The following is a 23292-nucleotide window of genomic DNA, read 5'->3' as shown; positions in this document are numbered from 1 at the left end:
GGGCAGATAAGCTGCAACAATGTTTAAGTGAACTGACATCTTTTATTGACTACAATTACAAAACATACAAAGACAGAAAAAAAAGAAAGGTTTCAGATAATTAAATCAATGACTTCTCCTCTGTTCTTACAAGAGATGTCAAAATTGGTGCAAAAGTTGTTTCAATGACAACATGACATCTTCATAATGTGACAATAAATTATCAAATTCAACTTCAAAGACTGCTGGTCAACAGTATTAGTGCTTTGCATTAACAGGATACAGTTTCCTGAGTATAGTATTGGGGGGAAATAAAGTGAGAAGACTGTTGAAATGGAATATGAAGGTCGAGGACGGTGTTCATTGTGCTTTTAGACCACGAGGAGTTGGTGCACCTGCTGCAGCTGCTGCTGTGAAAGGACCAGGCGGTGGACTTGTTCCTGACCGCGGGTGCATGGAATGGCAACGCGACCAACAAACACCGTTCCTCCGTATTTCTCTTCCTTAGCCTGACAAACAACACCAGTAAATTAACATGCTTCACTTGAATCTAAACTGTTAAACCAGGGAAAAAAAAGAATATACCGGTGTATGTACTGTACCTTAACAAAGGAGGAAACTGGGAATGTGGCGAAGTCTGAGGAAGCCTTGGCTCCAGGCTGGTATGAAACCACGTGCTCAGCTACCTCACCCTGAAACAAAAAAAAGGTTTTGGTTACTCTGGATGTTTTGTTTCCCCCCCTCAGCTGCTAAAACATGACATATACAACTGTGTTACTTTAAGTTTGTCCAGAGCATCGTTGAGATTCTTCAGTCGAGCCGTCTGTTCCAGCAGCTGGGCGCTGGCGCTGACTACAAGACGGGAGAGAAGGTTCAGAAACCGGTAACGACTCAAAGACGCCGATGGAACAAACGTGCTCACACACCTGCTGTCTTCCCAGTGATGTCCACCACTTTGACCTCTGCACTCAGTTTGAGCAGGGTGGCCAGCAGCTGGTCGGTCCTCCGGTAAATGCCCGTGTTCAGACCCTCGGGAGGCACGGAGCTTTCTTTGGACACTTGTGGGAGTTTAGGAGGACATAGAGGAGGCAGGGAGGCGAGCTGATCCCTCATCTTCTCAGCCTGTAAGGTAAAATACAAGACCTTAGTCTAGACCAGGAGTCTCTGTAACTTTGACCATACATGACATGAACCTGAGTAATGTTTATATTTAAATTGATGGAAAAAGATTAATTTTAGCCTTTTTTTTTTCAAACAGATTTTCACAATATAAGATTTCTGCAGCAAAAATGAGTTGGGCTGCCTGTGTGAATTGTGAAATTAGTAGATTAAAATATAGTTGTTCTAAACGCACAGTGATCGATCCTTCCCATCATGTCAGGAGCAGAATTGGCTAAATGACTTATGATTTCACTAAAATATGTTTAAAAAGGTACAATCTCATAAATACAGGTAAAAAAAAAAAAAAGGAAATTCACACAGTATTTTTCTTGCAATGATGGTTAATGTGTCTGTAAATTTAAAATATTGGAGGCAAAATCTGTAACCAGCTGGCAGCTATCACATATATTTGTTTACCTACAGAAACGGCCAAAGAGACTGAAAATATGTCAACAATGGCGACATCCATTGGAGAGCCATTTTGGAAGGAAGAAATCCAACAGTTTTGATGTATTGGTACATATTTACGCACATAAATATGTACATTCTCCCTTATATTTTCAGAACTACATAGTTTTTGTTCTTTTTTGTAAGAAAGATGGTAAAAATGGCTCTTAAAAAATGTAAAAGCTGCAGACTTCCACTAATAACTTCATCTCAGTTTACCTTGAGTCGGTTGTTTTCATTCTTGAGGTATTTAATGCCCAGTCTCTGGACCTCAACCTGCTGACGGAGGAGAGGGGAGTCCACCACCTGTGCTGGTCCTGCCATGGCTGGAGGCAGACCTGCTGAAAGAAGGAACAAGAGAAAACGTTAAAAGACAACATCTAGTCGCCCAATTTTAATCAGTTAAGGAAAAAAAAACTATTAAACCTCTGGACCTGTTCAAAATTCCTGACGCCAAATTTATTGCATTAGTGGTTTAAGATTTAAAGTGTGCTCCAAAAAGTGATTACAACTACATTAACTCACCTCCTGCAGATCCATGAACGATGGAGGAGATTCCTGAGGCAGGCGGGGCTCTCAGACCTTCAATAGTCATCTTTGACTGATTATGGATGCGCTGCTTCAGCTCTGCCTTCTCCGCCTCCAGCTGGTCGATATCAGCCTGCAGGGCATCCATCGTCTCCTCAAACTCCCTGCAGGTGAGTGAGGAGGTAAATAAAAAGCATCGCGGAGAAAAGGTGAGAGACAACAGACGGCAAAATGGGTATCTGTCTTACTTTTCCTTTTTCTTGAGCTGGGCGAGGCTTTCATCCAGTTTGGTCTGAATCTTTTCCACCCGTTCATCGGCGTCTTTGGTGGACGTGTCCAGCTTTTTCTCCAGGAGACTCAGGCGGACGTGAGCCTCACTGAGCTCCTCACCCTGGAAACATTCACAGCTTGTTGGTTTAGCTTTTCTTCCTGCCGCTGATTTTTCAGAAACCTATAAATCAAAGTTTCATGTCACCTTAATCTTTAGAGATTTCTTGAGCTCCTTGATGACAGTTTCTCTGTCTTCTAGTTTGACTCCGAGACCTTCGGCGTCTGTCATCTCAGCCCTGACGGTGGATGCTCTCATCTCCACCGGAGGGGTCTAAAGACACAAAGGTTTCAGAGGGTAAGAGTTAGGATAAGATGAAAGAGAAGAAAAATCAGGCTTAAGCTGAAAGCTTCCAAATACCATTTTTTGTGGTTTTTCGGCGTCATACTCTCCTTCCTGCATAGCTGTAGCCATCTTGTTCATGGTAGCAATGACGGAGCTGCAGGACTGCCGCAGGAGCTCAGGACCATTCACACCTTGGGCACAGTAGACCTTAGAGGAGAACGCAGATACAATTAACATAATACGACAGTATGGTTGCTGCTGATGCTCAGAACACAAGACTGAGTCGAGTAAAATGTTAACAACTTAGTTTGATATGTACCAATTGTAGTTTCTATTTGAACTCAGCAGAGTAAAGAATATTTAGGTAAATAAACAACAAATATGTCAGCCTAAAAGGACTGAAAATCACTTGATCCAATGTTTGAAGGGAATAATAATTCATTCTTGTAATTGAAACAAAAGGACATGAAATAAAATTATTTTTAGTGTTCAAACTTCAACTAGAAGACCATTTGTTGATGGAGTTTAAGCACTACCTGCTCCACAACTTTGCAGGCAATGTCTTCCAGTTTGAGAGCATTGAGACCCTCCTGTTCTCCCAGTGAAGCCACCATCTGAGCTCCAGCCGCAGCCACCTCCTGCAGGACCGCGACCACACGGGTCAGCTGCCGCCTGCACTCCGTCAGCGTCTCAGACACCTGCAGGATGACACGGTACATGCAGCTCAAATGACGTTTAGTTTTGATTAAAAATACGTCAGTCATGTCGCATGTTTGTTTCTGTACCTGTGGTCCAAAACTGAGAGCAGCGGGGACTCCGGCTACATCAGTTCCAGGCATACGGCGGCGGATCTTCTTACAGAACTGTTTGATGTCGGAGCAGGACGTGTCCAGGTCCTTCAGAAGAACGGCCAGACCTGAGCTCTCCTGTCCTGCTGACAGGAACACCCGCAGACGAGCGACCTCCACTCCCATGCAGTCCAAGGCACTCTGAGTAAACTGAGGTGAGAAGGTGAAAAGATGGGTAGATTAAATTTAACCATCACAATCTTATTTTGGCTATTTGTAAAATTAAACGTGCTTTTTATTGTTTACCAGACAGGTGTTGAGGTAACCATTCAGACTTTAAAAATCTTTTTATTTTTTTAAATGGTCAGGTACCTTAATGTGGTCGGCTAGCTGCACCGTGCAGTTCTCAGTGTGATCTGCCAAATGAACACTGTACAGTTGCTGGAAGAGACAACATGACATTGAGATTTGAGAAAAATACTTTTTTTGGTTACAGTTTTTTAATAAAAGAAGCTTTTACATAAGCGGAGCAGTACAGCTGTACAACAAGGGTTCAGATCATAAATATGCATACACTTATAAGGTGTTTTACATCAAACTATGTGATAATTCTTCCATTTACCCTTTACCTGTAGTTGTTTTTAAATTTAGAAAAACAAAAAGAGGATTCAGAAAGACCAGAAACAACTTTCTGAATCCACTAAAATTTTTATTGCAGAGACACTTTTTGTAATATCACTTTGTTCAACATAATTATGAAAGTTAATTTGTGTTGGTGCGTGTATTTATTTCCACTTTAATTTTTGAAACTAAAATGAAAAATCCTTTCTTCCCAATCTTTTCCTCTGAATGATGTTAAAACTCAGTCATAGCAAACAGCCACAATCTATAGTTAATCACAAGCTCTGTAAAGCTAAAATAGCAATTTTGTTTTTGTTTTTTTAAGAATTTTAGCATATTGTAGGCATGACAATGAAGAAAAAACAAAGAAAAATCTAAGATGAGGAAATGAAAATCTTCCCCTACCTGATAGTATTTGATTGCCTTAGTCAGAGGTTCCACCTGGACAGTCTCATCGAGTTGATCTTTATGCAGCAAGTCAATGAAATAATCCAGAGAGCGCTCGTGGAAGTTCATTTCAGAGTAAAGTGTTCCCATGCGCTTAAAAACCTCCACGCTGCAGCTGTTCAGAGCCCTAAAACCGAGACACAAACGGGGGAGAAATAAGCAGCTGTAGTTCTTGTTTCTGTTTTCTTTTTCTGGTGTTACTTACTGTTCGTATTTGTGCAGGGTGGCCTGCAGCAGGCTTAGGGAGTAGACCAGACCGGAGGCAAAGCTGCGCTGCTCCCCTGGAGGTCCTCTGAGCGCCGAGCCCTGGACCAGATTCCCACTCAGGTCAAACTTCTCCTGGGCTTGTTTACTGATCAGCTCGGCCTTCGGGTTAGAAAAAAAAACAAAACAGATCAAGATTAAAGTCCTAGCTTTCCTTGACAGAATATATATCGATCGCCACCTTTCATAGACTTTAGGCTTAAATTATTTTACGATGAGAAATGATGGAGTTGTAGCTGTTTTGAAAAAAACTTTATACAGGATCTTATGCTCAGAGTGTGTGTTGTTAATAACCCTCAATGACTGGATTATTGACTGGATGTAGCAGCCATCTTGTGTTGTAAATGACTCTTAGCTCAAACCAAATTAGGTCAATGTCTCTAAAATTGTCTGCGTTATAGCCATTAATGTGTTTTTAGAGTCAGTTGGCAGCCATCTTTTTTTATCCAACAGAAGTTGGTGGCAGGCGATAAAAGGAAGGTCCCGTTGTTTAGTACCTTGCAGATGAGCCTGGGGATGAGCAGCAGCACGAGGATGCAGTCATGGTCGCCGCCGTGACGGAGGAAGGAGTCCGGCATGAAGGAGGTGAGCAGGGACACCTGCCTGTTTGCCTGAGCCACCTCCATTTTCCTCAGCTCCATCTCAATAGCCTGGATACACAGGAAAATTAGTTGTTTTTGTTTTAATAAGAACGTGAGACAACATCAGTAAACTCGGACAGTCTCGTTGATCTCCTACCTTGGCATAAGCTTTGGTCTCTGCAAACTTGATCTTGAAGTCGAACAGCTCTGCGGGCGGCTGCTGAGGTTGTTCTGTGTTTGCACTCTGCTGATTGACCAGCTCTCTGTTTGCCTCCTGCAGAGAAAAGCTCATTCAGAGTCGATGTAATGATTTCTACATTCAGTTATGCTCCTGGCCAAGCAGAGGCATGTTCTCACCTGAAGCGAGGCGGTGAGCTCTCGGTACTTGTTGATGGTCTGTTGGTAATCAGCTACAGTCTCCTGAGCAGCTTCCACCTTCTTTTCTGCCTCTCTGACCTTCGCTGCACTCAGGTCCACCTGTTCCCTCAGCTCCATCTCCGTCTCCCTGGCGTTCTCCTGCAGCTCGTCATTCATCTCGTTTATGGCTTCCTGTTAGGGCAGAAAAAAAGCAGGATTGTCCCTTTGTGTGCATTGTTTTTACTTTCAAACCTAATTTCTTCACTTTATCTGCTCCTTTGGCTATTTTTTTTTAGTTAATGACACTGAAAATTCATCACAGGCTCAAGGTAAAAGACATGACATTCACATAAATCTTTAATAATATTAAACGTGAATTTAAAACGGCAGCAGATGTCCTAATAGGTGGGGTTGTTATTAGTACCAATCTTATACCAACATAGCATGTTGCTTTACAGAAAATAAGAACTTTTGACAGGATGCTGTGACAGGTTAGCACATTCCAAAAACTGAGGATTAGTTTAAAGGCTTGAAAACAGGCAATTTCAATAAAAAATAAATGTAAATACATTGACTGACCAAATCAGTGACAGTCTCTCTCATCTCTCTGACTTTCTCCTCCAGGTCGAGGTTCCTTTCAGTCAGGGTCTCCACCATCTCCTCTGACCCCAGAGCTGCATCCACCTGGTGAAGGTACACACAATTATAATCACCTTTTTTTAGCCATAAAAAACAAACAAGAGTAGACTTTGGTTCCTTTGAATGTTTATTACTGCAGGAGTCTCAGTATGTGATAAATTCTTCATCAGTGCTGTTTGAAATCCTTTCCTCTGATCGTAGCTCCCAGGCTTTACCTGCTCCTTCAGTTCGTCGACTGTGGCCTCAGCCTGCTTGAGTTCTTCCTGCAGTTTTTCTTTCTGAGTCCTCAGAGTCTCCAGCTCGGTGTTCTTCTTCTCCATGTGCTTCTGAAGCTTGATGTGTTCCTGTTTCTCTGAGGCAGACAGGTCACGCATCCTGACGAAGAGCGGGAGAGCAATTCTTATTCACAGGTGAGGATACATTCGTTGGCACCCTGACAGCTATAGGATGTGATTGGGTAAACAAAAAAAATGTGAAAAGAAATCATTTGTTGTTTATTTTTTGATTTTTACACTGAACTTGGAGCAGAGAAAACAAAGGTAAGAGCTGAGGAGCTCAGAAAGAAAATTACAGTAAAGGCTACAAGACCATCTCCAAGCAGCTTTATGTTCCTCTGACCACAGCTGCCAATATTATTAAAAACTATAAGACTGTAGCCAGTTTCACAGGACGTGGAGGCAAGAAATGAAACTCTGGGTTGATCAGACTGATCGTGTAGAAAAAGAGCCAAGGAGACCAAAACAATTCAAGCTAAATTTCAAGGTCAAGGTGCATCATTTCTGACCACGCCATCCGTCACTTTTTGAATCATAATGGACTCCATTGAAAAAGACCCAGAAAGGCTCCATTGTTGACAGAAAAAAAAAGAGCCAGACTGGAATTTGCCACAATGCATGCTGACAGGCCAGAGTTTCTGGGACTAATGACACAAAATTGGAGCTTTTCAATCGTTTAAATCAGGTTTTTTTATTATTGTGGAAGGGTACCAACAAATTTATTCATGTCTGTTTATAAGAAGTCACTTTCTACAGCTGTTTAGAAGTAAATGAGCTTTTAAAATACAAATATTTAGTTGAGATTAGCCCCTTTCATTACCTGACCAGTGCCTCCTTCAGCCTGTTGTTCTGCTCCTCCAGCTGTTTGACTTGATAACTGGATGCAGCTCCGTCTGTGCCTGCATGACAGAAACAGTACTGATGGTAACACTGATCATCAAAAAAAGTCTCAGTGCTCTTCAGTTCTCTCTCGCACCTTTCTCTGAAATCTCATGCCTCAGGATCTCTAAATCCATGGAGAGCTCCTCCACCTTCTCCTTCAACGAGTCCACCTCCACCTGCAGCGATTCCGCTCGCTCTTCGGCCATCTCTTTGTCCAGCGTAGCCATTTCGATGGCGTCTGCCGTGTCCGCCATCTCCTCCATGTAGCGGTCTTTACCCTCCTGGGCCTCCCGGGCTTCCTGAATGTGCAAAGGTAAAAAGTTAACATGACGACTGAAGAGCACACGGACTTTCACACCCTACAAATTAGGTTTTTTTTACAGCACATCGAACCTTCTTGGCCTCTTTGAGTTGTTTCTGCAGCTCGGCCTGCTGCTCCTGCATTTTGGTCTTCCACTCCTGCAGCTGCTCCAGCTGAATCTTGTACTTCTCCAGCTCCTTCAGCTTGGCCTTATCGTCCGTTCGCTTCATCCTCAGAGTCTCCAGCTTCTCCTCCAGGTCCTTGACCTGAGCTCGCAGAGACTCTTCCTCCTGAGAAAGAAACAAGTGGTGGGAGGAAGAGTCGAGAACACAGGAAAGCATGATCAGTGAATTTTAAAAATGTATTTTTTCTTTCAAGAAAATGTTATTTTATGGTAGAAACGTAAATACAAGAAGTTATAAAAACAAATGTATTTAACCAGTTTATGAAAACACCCCATCTGAACCAAGTTTAAAGGCAGTAATGAAACTTGAATTAGTTTCTCCCGGAACTGCAGAAGACATCTGAGAAGTGAAGCCATGCATCATCACAGTGAGAACATTTCAAACCCATCACAAAAGAGGTGTGCTGAGGGTATTATTTCCCTATGACATTGAGTTTGTTAGAAAACTCATGCCAGCATGCATGTAGCTGTGAGAAAATTCTACCTGCTTGGAAATGGCAGGTTCCACCTGGTCAAACAGTAACAGCATGGATGAAATGGAACAAAACCGTTAACATGATGAACAGGATGCGAAACTTAAATAAACTGAGGAATATGAAAGCACTGCAGTCTGGGACCCACCTTGCTGGGAGTAGCTTGGACGGCGGCAGCTGCAGGGGACCCGCCGAGCTGCGGGGTGGCGGGGGCCCCGAGAGCCCCCTGCTGGGAGGACAGGCTCACCTCACTGACGTCTCCAGACAGAGAAGGTGAAAGACTCTCACGAGAGGCCTGTTGATGCAGACAGACGTGTTTCAGAGAGCGAAGAAACTGAACCAAAGCGAAAGAGAGGAGATGATGTGATAGTTCACAGCCAACAAACACGTCTGTTGTCAAACAGACCTCATCAGCCACCATCAGCATGCAACTAAAGGTAGTATTTCACCAGGCTGCAACTGTTGGGAACAAGCTGGAGACACAACATTGTGTGAAAATAAGCAAATTTTCACTTAGATTTACACTGAACTGCACATATGACACATTTCCACAAACTCATACAAGGTTTACAGGGAGTTCTCATGCATATCAAGCAAATCTTATGCAACAACGTTTAAAATTTTTGGCACTTGTGACTGTCCAATAATGATAGTTACGCTTGACAAAAAGAAATCTGGACCATGGGACCTCTCCCCAGGCCAAAAAATAATAATTGTGCTTTTTATGCATTCAGTCTTTATTTATAAACTTTAAAAGCTTTTAATAAAATATAAATGTTCATTAAACTAAAATAAAAAAAACTTGATAGATGAAAGTGTTATAAAGCAGTCATTGTAAGGACTAATAATAGGATAAAACAGGAAGTAAACAGAATTATTAGTTTCTAAATGACAGAGAAGGGGTGGAATTAAATCAGATTATTCTTCTTTCTACTTCTTTTTGAACAGGTTAAGTATGTATTGACTGTTATTTTATTTCTGTGTTCTAACTATTTTTTGTATTATTTAAATATGTTAAAAAAACCTTATCAATCTATCTGTAAAATGAAATTTTGTTGTTGTTTAATGGACTATTTATATTGGAAGTGCAAACAATGTTTACTGCGTAGGGTTTAAAATTCAAACAGGTTTTCAAAGAGCAGCAAATAAAATATAGCACTTGAATTACAGAAACTAAATTGAGACTGCTTTGAGGCGATTGCAACAACTGACTATTTTGAGAGAATATTTGTTTTGCAGGTTTTGTTCAGAATTCCAGATCAAGGCACTGCGACTTGTGAGGAAATTTAAAACCACCATGGATGTTTTTATAAATTTTGTAAACTTCCCTACAGCTGACGATTTGTCACCAACAGTTGCAGCCCAGTGAGATACGATCCTTAAAAAACCCCAGTGAAGACCGAAGGATTTATGAAATGTTTTGTGACAATCTTCTCGATTTGCTGTGTCTTCCAGGAGAAACTATATCGGCTCCCAATGACCTACAAGTTCTTACAGACTCCAAAGCACCCGTGCCCCAGAGAGTAAGAAATTCAACCGTTTTCACACCACCGTCCTGTGGGGTGACACGAGAGGAGTTCTGACACGGAGAGCGTACCCGGAGCTGCAGGCCGGGGGGACGGACCAGCAGGGAGGGGAGGGAGGTAGCAGGAGCGAGGCGTGGAATGCTCCACTGCCACGGAACGAGCACAGAAACCGTGTTAGCACCGGGGAGTTAAATTAAAAAAAAAAAAAAAAAAAAGCTCAATTCGATTGATATCACCTGATTATAATCACACGGATTTAACTAAAGGTCAGCTACACAACCAGCACGTGGTGTTTAAGCTCATACGGTAGGAGGTGAAAAGTACCTCAAGTAAAAAAATAGAAAATTATATTTGAGACAAACTATTGTGTTCTACTCATAAATTTAAAACAAGTTTCTATTTAACGTTTAAAGGACCATTAAAAGTCCTCTGAGTTTTAGAGAATTATCAGGGGTCTAACTTCTGAAGTTCTGCTGATGAAACTGATGAGGAATAAATGTTCATCCTCAAGATAATAGCTGTGCTAAGTATTTCTTCTAAATCTAAATACTTTCTTTTAAAGTATGTAGATTTAAAAAAAGAGTGCTTTGTTCATCCAAAAACAGCTCTATTTGTCTGCCATCATGTTTGTAATTTTCACCAAAGCAAACCTTTACAACATGATGTTAATTTAGTATGGATGTAAACCTACTGATTCTGTTTTTTTATGCTACGTTCATTGATTTATTCTGTAATCAATGTCCAGAAACACAGAGCTTGACTAAACAAAAAGATAAACAACCAGAAAAAAGCCTTCGAATAGCCAAGAGAGCATGCAATACTTTGAAACGTCAGTATTGCATTTAGCAAAAACATCCAAATCTGATTCTTCTTTCCAATTTAGTGTTTAAAATGTGCTTCTTAGCATCGAAGATATTTTCAAATGTTCCTTTAATTTAAGAAGCACCCCTGCAAAAATAAACACCCCAGAACATGTTTGACCTCTGCTGTTCCGTTTCCTGTAAACGGTCTCACCTTTGCAGAGCGACGGGCAGAGGACTGGAGAGGAGGAAGGGAGTTGGAGAGGGAAGGATGGATTCAAACACACACGCAGGCAAGGAAACACACACATTCAGCCATGAAGTCATAGAAGAATATATTAGTGGCAGGAAAAAAAAAGCATATTAATTACTGTTAGTTTATACTGTTTATATTGATTGCATGCAACATCATAACCATCATTTAGCACCCTTTCGATGAATAGTTATTTTTGATGATTTAAGAAACAGGAAAAAATATAAACTTGAACTCATGCAGCTAAAAAAAAATAAAACAGACTGAGGCCACAAATAAATGGCAACACAACATGGTGATTCTTTTTCTGTTTTTGGTTTATAAAATGTGTCCACAGGATGCCTTCACCAAAATAAAAATGTCAAGGAAAGAAATCGGAAGCAACGAGACAAAATGCAGCAAAAAAAAAAAAAAAAATGGTAGTTAATGCTTTGATGTGCCGTGCAAATGCCAACAGATAGAAAGGTCACATTAAAGCAAAAGATGAGCTGCCACATTAGTGAGATTTACAACAACTCAGGAGAAGCAAAAGTGCTGAATTTAAATATGAGTACCTTCTTAATGTTCGCTGATGTCTGCAAAAAGGTGTTCAAAAAAACAAAAGTCAACCCAAAAACAGAGAAATAAATTCTTTACCTCTTATAGTACAAAAAAAAGAAAAAAAGACAAAAAATAGGAAGAGAAATCAAAATAAAAAGCTGTTGGTCAAACAACGGAAAAATACATTACGATGTAAAAATGTCTAAACTTCAGTTAATAATGAACAAATATGTATTTGTTAAGTTCCCAGTACACAAACAACAATCTAAGAAAGCCCATGCCTTTCAAACCAAGCCTGAAAAAATAAAATTCAAAATTCAACAAAAGGTCTAATCTACAGTTTGTTACCTGCTTGGTTGGCTTGGGAGTCTCAGGAATATCTGGAAAAACAGTAAATTACAACTTTTATTATTGTTTCCCACTTTGATGTGTCAGAAACACAACCGTCAGATCCCTGGGGTCAATGCTCACCTTTTTGTTTGGGCGTCTTTGTCACGGTGGATTCGGGGGTCTCGGGGGAGGTGCTGCCTGACTCGTCATCCACCACCTGGATCTGCAGAGTCACAAAGGAGTGAATCCAGACCATGTATGAGCAAATACTGATGATATAAGTCAATTAAAATAAATTAAACAACAAAATAACATTTCCTATAAAACTAACTACATTTCTGATTACATCCAAACACATTTAGATCACTAACCTGAGACGATCTGACAAATATCCCATGATTCTCCTCACAGGTGAAATAGCGCTTCCCCTGCACTGTGCCATCGTTCTTGCCTTTAGGCTCATCCAGGATGACGCCCACCCATTTACCTGAGGCAAAGAGGGTAGCGCCGATGTAGGCCACAGTCCCTCGCTGACCCTTTCCTGTCACCTCGACTATGGAGCCGACCTGAGAGGCAATGAGGACAGGAAACTGAGTTATAACAGGCTTAACTGATAAATCTAAATATTTTTGCATGTTTTCTCCACAAAACATACCTTTGGAGGTTTAACGCTCTCTACTGCTCCTCCGCTGCTCATTTTGCTGATCAATGGGCTGGTCAGCTGAGGGACATGGGAAGTACAGATGAAGAGATATGTAGAAAAGATAAAGAAATGTGGTAAAAAAAAGTCAAGTTGAGAATGTGAGGTCAATATACTGTAAACCAAAAAAATATACTGCTTATACTCAATTTCTTCAACTTGGCCTTCTTTAAAGAGTTTATTTTAAATCAAAGACATTCCTTAATAGATATATGTAAAAAAAAAAAAAGAGGATCACCCACAAAAGAAATGTCTGTACCTCAGTCAGTTTTACAGATATTGAGCTAAGATTTCGTGTGGTAGTAGCTGAGAGTCATCCTCAACACATATTCTAAGCACTTCTCATCGCACAAGATCTTTCCCTAAAACTTTGGCTTTAACTGTTGGAGTGAACCCTATCTGTCTGTTAGCAAAATATCTCATGAAGCAGAGGATGGATTGTCTTGAAACCTTCAGGAAATAATTACAGAAATTAGTGTAACTTTTGGAATAAATCCATTTAAAGATGGCCACCACAACAAATATTGTGTGCAATCATACATAGCATTATTTTAAAGATTAAACTAAAATAGCTAAAACTCCATCAGTTTTTTGTAGAAGATTTTCTTAGTTTAAATCTCTGACATGAAAGCTGCCAGACGAGATGCACTCCCTTGAGGAATGCTAAGCCTTTAATTTATTTTAAGAATTTCAAATGTTTCAAACATCCACAGAGGGCCAACATGAACACTAAGGTTTTTATCTCTTAAGCTAACAATCTGTAACTCCTACTGCTCGGTCTCATAAGACAAAGTATTTCACCAGAGAGTCCTCAGGGTGCAGAGCACAGAGGCACCCTCACATACCCGGTCATATGTCCTGGGAAACGGCAAACAGCCTAATAAAGAAGCAACATCTCAGACAAAGATTCTCATTCAACACAAACTAGGTCTGCGGTAGGAGGATGTTCCTTATGAGAGTCTGTCAGGACACAAGAGTTCATGCTGTTTAAAATTAGCCAGCAGAGAACAACTTGATAAAGCCAAAATACATTTGACATTTCTATATCTGAAGCACACTGTTAGATGCTTGCAAACAGGGTAAAAGTCACTAATAACTTTATATCCTTGACTGAATTGTTTTACACCTGAAACAAAATTCTAACCTTACATTTTGATGTGATGAAGAGAAAACAGGCACACGGATGAAATCCCACACCCTGAATGGTGAGTACAACAAACTTTTACATTTTACTACCATATTAAATTATTCATTACTATTAATCAAATGCGTCAATACAAGCATCTATATTTGTGTTAAAGAAAACAGTCCTTATTGTGATGAGCTCATGTTACTCACCCTGGGAGTATAAGAATGTCTTCTGTTTAAAGCCATAATTAAAGGTAATATTTGTTTCACCTCCAGTGCAAAATTGAAGGCACTAGTTTTATTTCTTTTCCTCTACGGTCACATGTCTGTCTTTCTCTTTGCCAAAGATGAGACAGAAGACCAACTGAGGAGGATTTCAGGGCGGGATCTTTGTGGCGAATCACAAAACGTCACAGCTGATTTAAACTTAAAAACACTGAGCTAAACGGTGTTTTCTACAGGAACAAGAGACTAGTGTGAACTTATTTCATGTGATATTTGACAATTAGATGACTTTAATTACTAAACTATGCAATGCAATACTGTAATTTTAATAAATATTAAAACAACGCAAGTATTTTGAATTTGCCGAAAAATAACGGTAGCTTAAAACTGTCAACATTAGCCTATTAGCTTAATTTAGCTGAAGCTAACAGGATGAAATGTCAACATGCACACACTCCTGCTTCGTTTAGCTTATGCTTCAATGTAACAAACGCAATCAAACTCAAATTACCTTTACACATTTTAACAAGTGAGTCAGAATCTATTAGTAATTGACAGCTAGCTAACGTTAACCCAACAACTACTAGGTTAACGAGTCAGTTAAACTGAGACAAAAGAAACGTTTTTTTATAATAGGATGGTTCAAATTAAATACTTCGTAATGTCACTCACCTTAAAACATACAAATCCTTGTCTTTAAATTGTTTTTTGTCGCGTTCATGCAAATGTATTGTTGTCACTTTTAATACCCAACTTCCTAATCCGACAAGCTTCTCTTCCGGGTTTTACACGTCACTTCCTGTAGCCGAATGTCCAGAGGAATGTTGAAAGTTGAGAACTAGCGCCCCTTGTGGTCGGTTGTAGGAATTACTACATATACAACTACATATTAATTTTTAAAATGAAAAATGTATAAAATTTTACAGTTTTACTTGATTATATATTTTCTATAGCTTTTGATGTACAGTTTCTAGTAGGACAACCTACACTCTAAGACTGATTGGAGATTTTGGCCTTAAATGGTGCAAAAATTATTAATAAAAAAGATTTGGGCAGTCTTTGTGGTCAAATATAGTCTTAAAATACAAAAACAAATCAGATTAGTTTCAAACCTTTGGTTTATTTTGGAATATGAGCCTTTATGTTTCCTTCTAGGGTAAATTAAATTAGTTAGCTGTGATTAGGATCATAAAAAATTGTAGTTTACTTAAACGTCTATTAGTCCTGTGCAAAGGTTTTGATCCAGATTTCCTTTTTAAATAAAAACTTTACCTTTAAAAAGCCACCTTTTATTGTAATTTTTGAAGTAGGTTTGAGCACTGTCTTTATGGTGTCTGAAGGTTTTTCAGTTTTTTTAAATTTTGCATCTATAAGCAAAAATAAGCATAAAGCAGCAGTTTATGTGGAATAGCGAAGTTTGTATAAATTCCTCGTTAAATTTAAAGCAACAAGCGAAACTTTAATCTAAAAAAAAAAATATATATATATATATATATATATATATATATATATATATATATTCATCCAATAGGGCAGAAGGTTAAAAATCATCCTTTTGTTCAGTGACAGTAATCAGCCAGAGGCCCGTCCGCAGGCGGCCAATCAGGAGGCGGAGGAGGTCATACGGGGCTCAGGCTGCAGCTCAGCCCCGTTGCGGCGACACCTCTGACAGCGACCGGACCGGCTCCCAACTTCACCCCCCTCGTTTGTTTTACAGCACGGTAGATGTTGTTGTTGTTTTGTAACTTTTATTACGACTTATATAGACTTTTAAATCACTCTTTGCTGACAAAGTTTTGCTGGATTTTATTTTATTTTAATGCCGATTTTGATCCCTGGTCTGGGGATGAGTTGGCTTTCAAGCTAGCTAGGATGCAGATATGTACCTCCGGTTTTGACCTTCAACATAAGAAATGGCGTGTCCTAGAGCTTTAAAAACAAAGCAATTGAACTTCTATTCTGTTAAACGAAGACGTTCCGATTTCTATCAAATTTTGAATGACTTAAAATCTACACTATTAAATACTGCAAGCAATTTAGCTCAAATATTTAGGGGTGTGTTGTTTTATTTTGAAAAATAGGCTAATGCGTTTCCGGTCTGTTGATAGCGTATTTAAGCTAGCTTGATGGGTTCTTAATGCCGGTTCCGCCAGGAGGATTTAAGTCGAGATCGGGCGAAAGAGTGCAGCTGAAACAGGCTGTGTACCGTCCTTGGAGGATTTAAGAGCGATTTTGTAATTAAAACTCTTAAAAAAAAAAAAAGACAAGTGAAAAGAGAGCGAAATAGTTTGCAGGGCGTGGGAGCCTGAGTGACACGTTACGTCATTCATAGTTTCTGTGTCCCGTCTGCGCTGCGAAAAGTTCCCATATCAACAAGTGGCAATGAATATATGAGACACCAGGGCACGATGGTGCATTTTATTTACTTTTAGGAGACATTTCTCTGGTGTGCATTCCCTCATTCTTTCAGTTGATCCCTTTTAGGAACGATAGGTCCAAACCTCGCTGGTTAAAGCTCGGGCTGCTTGTTTAGGGTGTGTCTCCATGTCCACCAGAACCTAGATTGTTCTTTCTCTTTCACTATCTGACAGATATGAATGAAACGACTCTATTTCCCCCCCATTTAAAGATAGGTTCGCAGTTTGTTCACCTTTATGTGGAAGATTTTTAGAAGAACTGTCAACTACCTGAAAACTGAAAGTGTTTTTCTGCAGGGAGATAAAATGTAAAGTGTATTTAAATATAGGTCTTTAAAACACTTTCTGCAGATATTAACCGTCTCAGAACGATGCTCAGTGAGTAGTTTTATTCATTAAATGTGTCTATCTTGTCTGCAGGGTTAAACTTTGTATTTATCTCTTTCACTAATCCTGAATTTATGTCTCTATATAGAAGTAAATTTGTTTTTCAAACCTAAAGCTATAAAACAGATTATTCAGCAAAACAAAGAGACTGCAGTTCTTTTTATATATAAATGTTTAAGAGCTCCATATTTCCTAACACTAATGAAAGAACGACATGTTTTCTTGTCCAAGTCCAGCTTTATTCTTTGATTATTTTTTTTGTTCAAATGTTATTTGTTCTGTGTACAAATAACATTGGTTCAAATGTGTCCTCTGTGGAGGACATTTGTAATCTTGAATGTCTCCCACCCACTGCTTACTACTGAATTAACCCCTTTTGCTACCTAAAGAGGACATTTAGGGTTTTTCAATGATACCAAATGTGAAGGGATGGGGCCAATTACCTAACAAAGATTGGGAATTTTTTTTTAAATTTGTGATTGGACAATATTTTTTTTCCTAGTAGTCAGAAGGTTATCACTGAAGGAATCAGCTGATATTATATTTAAGCAAATTTAGCAAAAATCACAATAATATTACATATAATGATATTACATTATTACTATTAGAACCCCCTATTTGTTATTTACAGACATGGTAACAGTATCCATCCTTGTGAAACATTAGGAAGCAGATCAGGGTACTCAATTGATCAAATGAACAAATAGCTTTTCGACCTAAAACCAACCCATCATCTTTCTTCCTGATCAATTTATGATTTTTGTCAGGTCTACAGCAGGAACCAAAAGAATCACATAAACTCTGAATATCTGATCAGTACACAGGATTCAGCACGATGGATTAGTGGTTATCGCTGTCACCTCACAGCACAAAGGTCCTGGGCTCAAGCCCCGAGTTTGTTCTGCGGTCTTTCTGTGTGGAGTTTGCGTGGGTTTTCTCCGAGTACTCTGGTTTCCTTCCACAGTTCATAAAACATGCATGTTTAGGCTGCCGTCAGGCCCGGCCTCTCGTTGAAGAACAGATCTGTGATCTCAGTGGGATGTGTCTGGTCAAATAAAACAGTTTACCATAAAGTTTTACTTGTTTTGCTTTATTTATGAACCTGTTTTGTTTTTGTTTTTTACCTCAGATGGCAGACGTGGAGCTGGTGAAGAAGATGCTGCGGGCCATCCTCCAGTCCAACAAAGGAGGGGTGTCACTGTCCCGCCTGCAGTCGGAGTACAAGGAGCTGACAGGGGAGCAGATACCTCACAGGCAGATGGGACACAACCAGCTGGAGGCTCTGCTGGCCAGCATGCCCTCCGTTTACACGGAGAGAAACCGATCTGGAGAGGTGGGCATGTCTGATTTTGAAACTGTGAAACTGTGCTGTAGGGAAAATATATATACCACCACTACTGTGCAAAAGTCACAATTTAATTTCTTGATATTTTGCTTTAAAGAAACCAGAATGTTTGTTTTGAGCAACATTTTTCAGGCTTTTAAAGGTCTTAGAAAGCTTTGCTTTGGACTTTTTGCTGCTTTTTCACTAATTTCCTGTCCAGTACCTTAACAATTTTCAAGTAATAATTTTTATTTTATTGTTAAATCTCTTAAATCTGACCTATGAATAATAGAATTATAATAAAAGGTTTCTAAAATCAAAAGATGAACCAGTTTTGTGTCGACACTTTGCACAGAGCAGTGTTAAATTGGATCTTTATTCCCAGAAGCCTGTCACAGGAAGACATTTTGTTTCCATTTCTTTTGTTGCATTTACAAAAAAAATACCAAAGATAACACAGTTTGACACACGAGTTTAGTGTTATAGCTTCAACAAGGTGTTTCCACAGAGCTATTAGATCAAACCTGGCAGAAAATTGATCCAATAAAGGATGATGCATCTCTCAGGACCTATCAGCCGTTTCTGTTTCCTGAGGATGTCCCTTACGGATGAATTCATCTCCTGAAGATACTTTTATAGTTTTTAGGAGTTCCACTTTTGTCCATTTCCTTAAAATACGTACACATCGTGACTCACGGCTATTTTTGCCTTATTTTACTTCCACGAGTTGTTTTTAAATGAGTTTGTTATTAGATTCAGTTTCACTCACTGCTCAGATTTACCATGCTGTTATGTATTTTTGTCAGTAATCTCAAACAGATCCTCCACTTTCAAATACAAAAATATAGCTAAATTGAATACAGGCTGTTGTTATATTATAGTAAACTTGTCTCTGTATGTTATTTATCTATAGGCTTGTTCCATTCTCTCCCTCCAGGTGTTTTTTTTTTTCTCCGGGGCCAATGACACAGCAAGTTTAGCCAAGGTGGTGGCCCGTCAGCGAAGCTCTAAGAAGACGGGCCGACTCCACCTGGTCAACACCCAGATGAGAGTCAAACCGTCTGCCCCACTCGACCTAAACGGTAAGATTTAAAAGAGCCAAAATGGGCGAGCACAAAACTTAGACCAGTATCTTCGAGCTCCTGTGTACATATTGTTAATATGGATTTTATGTATATTATATTAAAATAATAATCTCTTTTAGACAAGTACTTACTGTAGCTCCCTGGGTACTTTTCATGGCTTCTGCCCACAGACTTGGTGCAGCAGTGTTGCCTTTATCAGAGCTGTGACAATGCAACAAAAGCGAATGCTTTGTGTGGCGCATCCTGACAGGTGGGAGATGAACGACTGGCCTCTTTTTACTGTTTTTCTGTGGAGACTTGGAATATCACGCACACGATATTCAGAGCTGAAAAAGGTGCATCAGGTGTACAAAACTTCAGCTCACATAGACGCTTACAGTGTGTCCACACACATTTCTGAGCATCTGTTTGTTTCTTTTTTTATTCTGGCTTCAGTAACCTCTCTCAGGCAAAATCATGCTAACAACCTCCACAGAAGGACACACAGAGAAGCATGCACACAACTTTATTTTTGCACCCCTGCTAGACAGTGATGCTGCAGAATATTCTTAGAGTCGGGGGAGGAGGTGGGAGGCGGCATGTGCAGTGAGGAGGGAGAAAGAAAGGAAAAGAGAGGCGAAGAGGGGACAGCTGGAGGTGAGAACAGACGGAGGGACGGTGAAATGTGAAGAGGGAAGAACAGATGACAGGGAAGGAGGCAGTCAGAGGGAGAAAAGGGGAGAGGTTGTGTTGCAGTTTAGGGTTGTGTTAGATCATGTAGCAGCAGAAACTCAGCTGCAAGAGGAGAGAGGCTGATTCACAAATCAACCTCCCCCCCCCACCTTCCTCTCACTCTCTCCTCACTGCTATTGATATTCATGCTAAGACAAACCAGAGGCTGTGTGTTCATGCCGGTGAGGCGATGTCGCTCTTAGTGTATGTGAGTGTTTGCTCTTCTTTATAATTGCCTGTAGATTTCAGCGTGTTTCTGCAGCATGTGTGTGTCTTTATTTACTGACGGACCGCAGGAGGCTGGAGCAGAAACTGTCTGTAGACGACAAGTGAAGAAACTAAAGACTGTTAAAGCGTGCGGCGCTCCCGGCAGGGTGAAAGGAGTGCATGTGAAAGCACGAGAAAGTTCCAGAAGAAAGATTTAAGAAATGAGGGGAGACAGGGAACACAGCGGGAGGGGAAGGATGGAGTGGAAGTGAGTAACGCTGGACTTCTGAAGCCATTCAACAGAAAAGTGACGTCATGCTGAACTCAAATGATGCAACACGGTCGTGACGAGAGGCCTGGCTAGTTTCTGATGTGTCTGTAAAATTTTTACAGGTTAAATTTTATTATACTTGTGTATTTTTGTTACTCTTTGTACCATGTGGAGTTTTTCCTTATTGGAAAAAGAGAGAAGATTTAAAAAATACAACCATATTTTTATGTCAAATATGAAAGTCAGTTCAGTTAAAATACAAATTTATAAAACACACAAAAGCCCCTTTTGAACATGGACTTCTTTCTGCTATTTAGACCTTTGCTGAAGATTTCATTCTTCTGTCTGAAATCCTCCCTTTGTCATTTTCAATACTGTTTTGGACAGACATCTGTTTTGGTACGGCTTAAAGAGATATTTTAGATTTTTTTAAGTGAGATGTGGCAAAATAATGAACAAATGCAATCTTACTTTTTGTAGATAACTCTGAACGTTCTCAGTTTGAAGAAATAGTGTTTAATTCGGATCAGATCGGATTGGATCCAAGAATAAAGGGACTTTCTGTCATCTTAAAACAACAATGATTTAAAACGTTTCGGTGGTTCATGCAAAAGTTCTTTTTTAAGCCTTTACAACATTTTCCTTTTGCATTACGTAATTATTTGCGTATCATTCTATGGTTATGTTCCAGCAAAATAGCAGCAGCAGTTAGCTGTAGCACTTTTTGTGTAGCTTGAAGCACTTCCAGCTGGAACATCATATTACAAAGTTGGCATGTTGTGTAAAATGTAAATATAAACAGAATTTAGGGATTTGTAAATCTCATAAAACAGTATTTTTTTCATATTGGAACATAAATGTTTAAATCAAGAAAATGGACAATGTTTCGGGGGGAAAAAAAAGGTAATTTTGAATTTTATGACATCAGCAAATCTCAAAATAATTAGGACAGAGCCGTGTTTCCGACTGTTGAGCATTCAGCCTTAAAATTACCATAAAATTCATTTCATATATATTCAGTGATATGTTTAAATATGGATTAATAAGATATGGAAATCATTGCATTCTGTTTTTATTTACCTTTTACACAAATTAACTCATCAGTTTGCTCAGAATTAAACTCTATTTCTCCAAACTATAACAGGTAAGATATTAACTGTTCATGACTTTTTCACAAAATCCTTCATTTTAAAAATGTTAGTAAGTCCCGTCAAATCAGATTTCTGTCACAAATCATCATAATAAATCATCTATTGTCGTGGTTTCCAAACGTTTTTGCTTCCAGCTCAACAAATGATAACAATGGAGGCTGGTACCTCCATCTAATGGAATATAAATATACAAACTTTGGTAATAATCCTATTAAACACAAACATAATGACATCACAGACAGTCTTAAAAATACAATTTCATCAATTTATGAATACTATTTTATTCTTTTCAACCATTATGATGAAAATATGCCATAAGCTATAAGTTTTATGTCAACTGATTTCTGGAGATTATCTATGGACCCCTGCTGGGTGCTTTGGGGTCCCAACCCACAGCTGTAGGAACCACTGTCATGAAGGTCCAAATAACAGGAAGCAAACTTTTACTTTAAGTGTCACTTTGAGCAGGAGACAAGCTGGAACGATTTGCTCCATGGACATGGGTTAGTTTGGCTTCTGATCAGCTGTTCAAAAACTTTGATTCATTATTAAATTTAAAAAAACTCTATCTGGACTTTCCTCCTGTATGGTTTTACTGAAGGTCTCATATGGTTTCATATGGTCTTGTTGACCCTGCCCTGCTGACAGAAACTCTGTCCCGTCTCAGCATCAGATTTAGCTGAGTCAGATTGTCTCACTTTAAAGTTTCGTCTCATTAGCACTCTTGTCTCCCCGTTTTTCTCTCCGCAGCAAAACCCCAAACTTCTCTGAGGCAGCCGAACCACCGAGGCCGAGGCAGAGGTAGAGGAGGAGGAAGCATCGGCCGTGGCTCGGGACATGGAGACTTCAGACAGACGAGAGACATAAGGGATGGCCATCCAGAAGGAAGGACTTGGGTGCATTCAAACAAGTTTTCTAACCAGAGCACAGCCAACAAGAAAGGGAACCTGCCTGCAGAGAAGTGAGTCCGGGACGGTTCTCCAGAAGAACGCAGATGGAACGTTTATTTCAGTTTTACCTTTATTGAGACTTCATTTGACCACATCAGGTTCCAGATACCCTCTTGAAATCAACTTTAGCCTTTTTATATGCCTAAATAGTGAAGGAATAATGAAAGAATATCCTAAAAGTTCTTAATTTTACACAAAGCTGTAATTTTTAATCACATGTTCCAGTGTGGATGTGATTTCCTTAAAATATAGTTTAGATTTTGTACTTTCAGACCATTTATCTTTTATAAAATTGTAACTAGAATGTGTTTGGGTTAATATTTACTAACACAGATATTTTGGTATTCTGGTAAACAGGGTGAACTCTAGTTTGTTGCCTCCCAGCTTTTGCTCATTCAACACTCTGTTAACAATGAGTTTTCTAGGTTGTTCTGCATTCACACGCTCTTGTTCTTTTTCTGCTTCTTGTTGGTCCAAACCAAAATCTGAAATCAGTTCGTATTCATGAGTTCATACTGCCACCATCATCCACTGAAGTCCTGAAATGTCTGATGTATTCTTGACTGTGATCATCTTCTTGTAGTACTTAGAGAATCAAGATTAGTTTGTCATTTCCACCCATCCGCTTTGAAAACAGCTGGCATCAGTTCCCTCGCTGTGGGGTCCGACCCTTTTAGGACACAAAGGGGCTCCAGGATGGAAGTCCTGGCCTATTGGCAGGGGACACGAGCCCTCTTTAATCCCTCC

At 39.6% G+C, this 23292-nt stretch overlaps 2 protein-coding genes across 9 annotated transcripts in view; one reads left to right on the top strand and one right to left on the bottom strand.

The window, feature by feature from the left end:
• Positions 1–22: 22 nt before the first annotated feature.
• On the bottom strand, positions 23–14853 carry LOC108242888 (dynactin subunit 1-like). 7 transcript variants are annotated; one of them, XM_025008506.2, is made up of 32 exons: positions 14715–14853; positions 12645–12710; positions 12361–12555; positions 12131–12212; positions 12008–12039; positions 11674–11694; positions 11081–11104; positions 10138–10212; positions 8689–8835; positions 8552–8575; positions 7976–8173; positions 7677–7881; positions 7521–7599; positions 6641–6800; positions 6366–6470; positions 5787–5978; positions 5587–5703; positions 5346–5498; positions 4790–4950; positions 4543–4711; positions 3889–3957; positions 3514–3726; positions 3265–3426; positions 2804–2935; positions 2591–2716; positions 2364–2506; positions 2113–2279; positions 1807–1928; positions 906–1101; positions 758–831; positions 582–671; positions 23–488 (listed from the first exon to the last, which is right to left on the bottom strand). In XM_025008506.2, the coding sequence occupies exons 2-32, from the start codon at positions 12684–12686 to the stop codon at positions 351–353; spliced, it is 3813 nt and encodes a 1270-aa protein (XP_024864274.1). In that variant the 5' UTR covers positions 12687–12710; positions 14715–14853; the 3' UTR covers positions 23–350. The 7 variants fall into 7 exon arrangements, with proteins under 7 accessions (XP_024864274.1, XP_017283535.1, XP_024864272.1 ...); XM_017428046.3 differs by lacking the exon at positions 14715–14853 and adding an exon at positions 14028–14159; XM_025008504.2 differs by lacking the exon at positions 14715–14853 and adding an exon at positions 14028–14159 and having other exon boundaries at positions 1807–1925.
• tdrd7b (tudor domain containing 7 b) overlaps positions 13645–23292 on the top strand; it is a 22451-nt gene continuing 12803 nt past the window's right edge. The window contains exons 1-4 of one of the 2 annotated variants that reach the window (XM_017428047.3): positions 13645–13894; positions 17976–18179; positions 19108–19252; positions 22346–22556. In XM_017428047.3, the coding sequence (XP_017283536.1) occupies positions 13892–13894; positions 17976–18179; positions 19108–19252; positions 22346–22556 (563 nt within the window). In that variant the 5' untranslated portion in view covers positions 13645–13891. Of the gene's footprint in view, positions 13895–15636; positions 15764–17975; positions 18180–19107; positions 19253–22345; positions 22557–23292 lie in introns of those variants that run through there. The other variant, XM_017428048.3, reaches the window with a different exon arrangement.

The sequence above is a fragment of the Kryptolebias marmoratus genome, linkage group LG7 (genome assembly GCF_001649575.2).
Source record: "Kryptolebias marmoratus isolate JLee-2015 linkage group LG7, ASM164957v2, whole genome shotgun sequence".
In the NCBI taxonomy this organism is placed as follows: domain Eukaryota; kingdom Metazoa; phylum Chordata; class Actinopteri; order Cyprinodontiformes; family Rivulidae; genus Kryptolebias; species Kryptolebias marmoratus.
Note: the sequence above shows the minus strand (reverse complement) of the source record. Positions and strands in the feature narration are given on the sequence as shown.

Excerpts from the sequence above, each read along its gene's own strand:
- LOC108242888 (XM_017428046.3), bottom strand. The coding sequence starts at position 14,063 with ATGGCTTTAAACAGAAGACATTCTTATACTCCCAGG. Across the intron at positions 8,576-8,688 it reads TCCAAGCTACTCCCAGCAAG|GTGGAACCTGCCATTTCCAA; the intron begins GTGGGTCCCAGA and ends CTGTTTGACCAG. Across the intron at positions 1,929-2,112 it reads CGTTCATGGATCTGCAGGAG|CAGGTCTGCCTCCAGCCATG; the intron begins GTGAGTTAATGT and ends TCCTTCTTTCAG.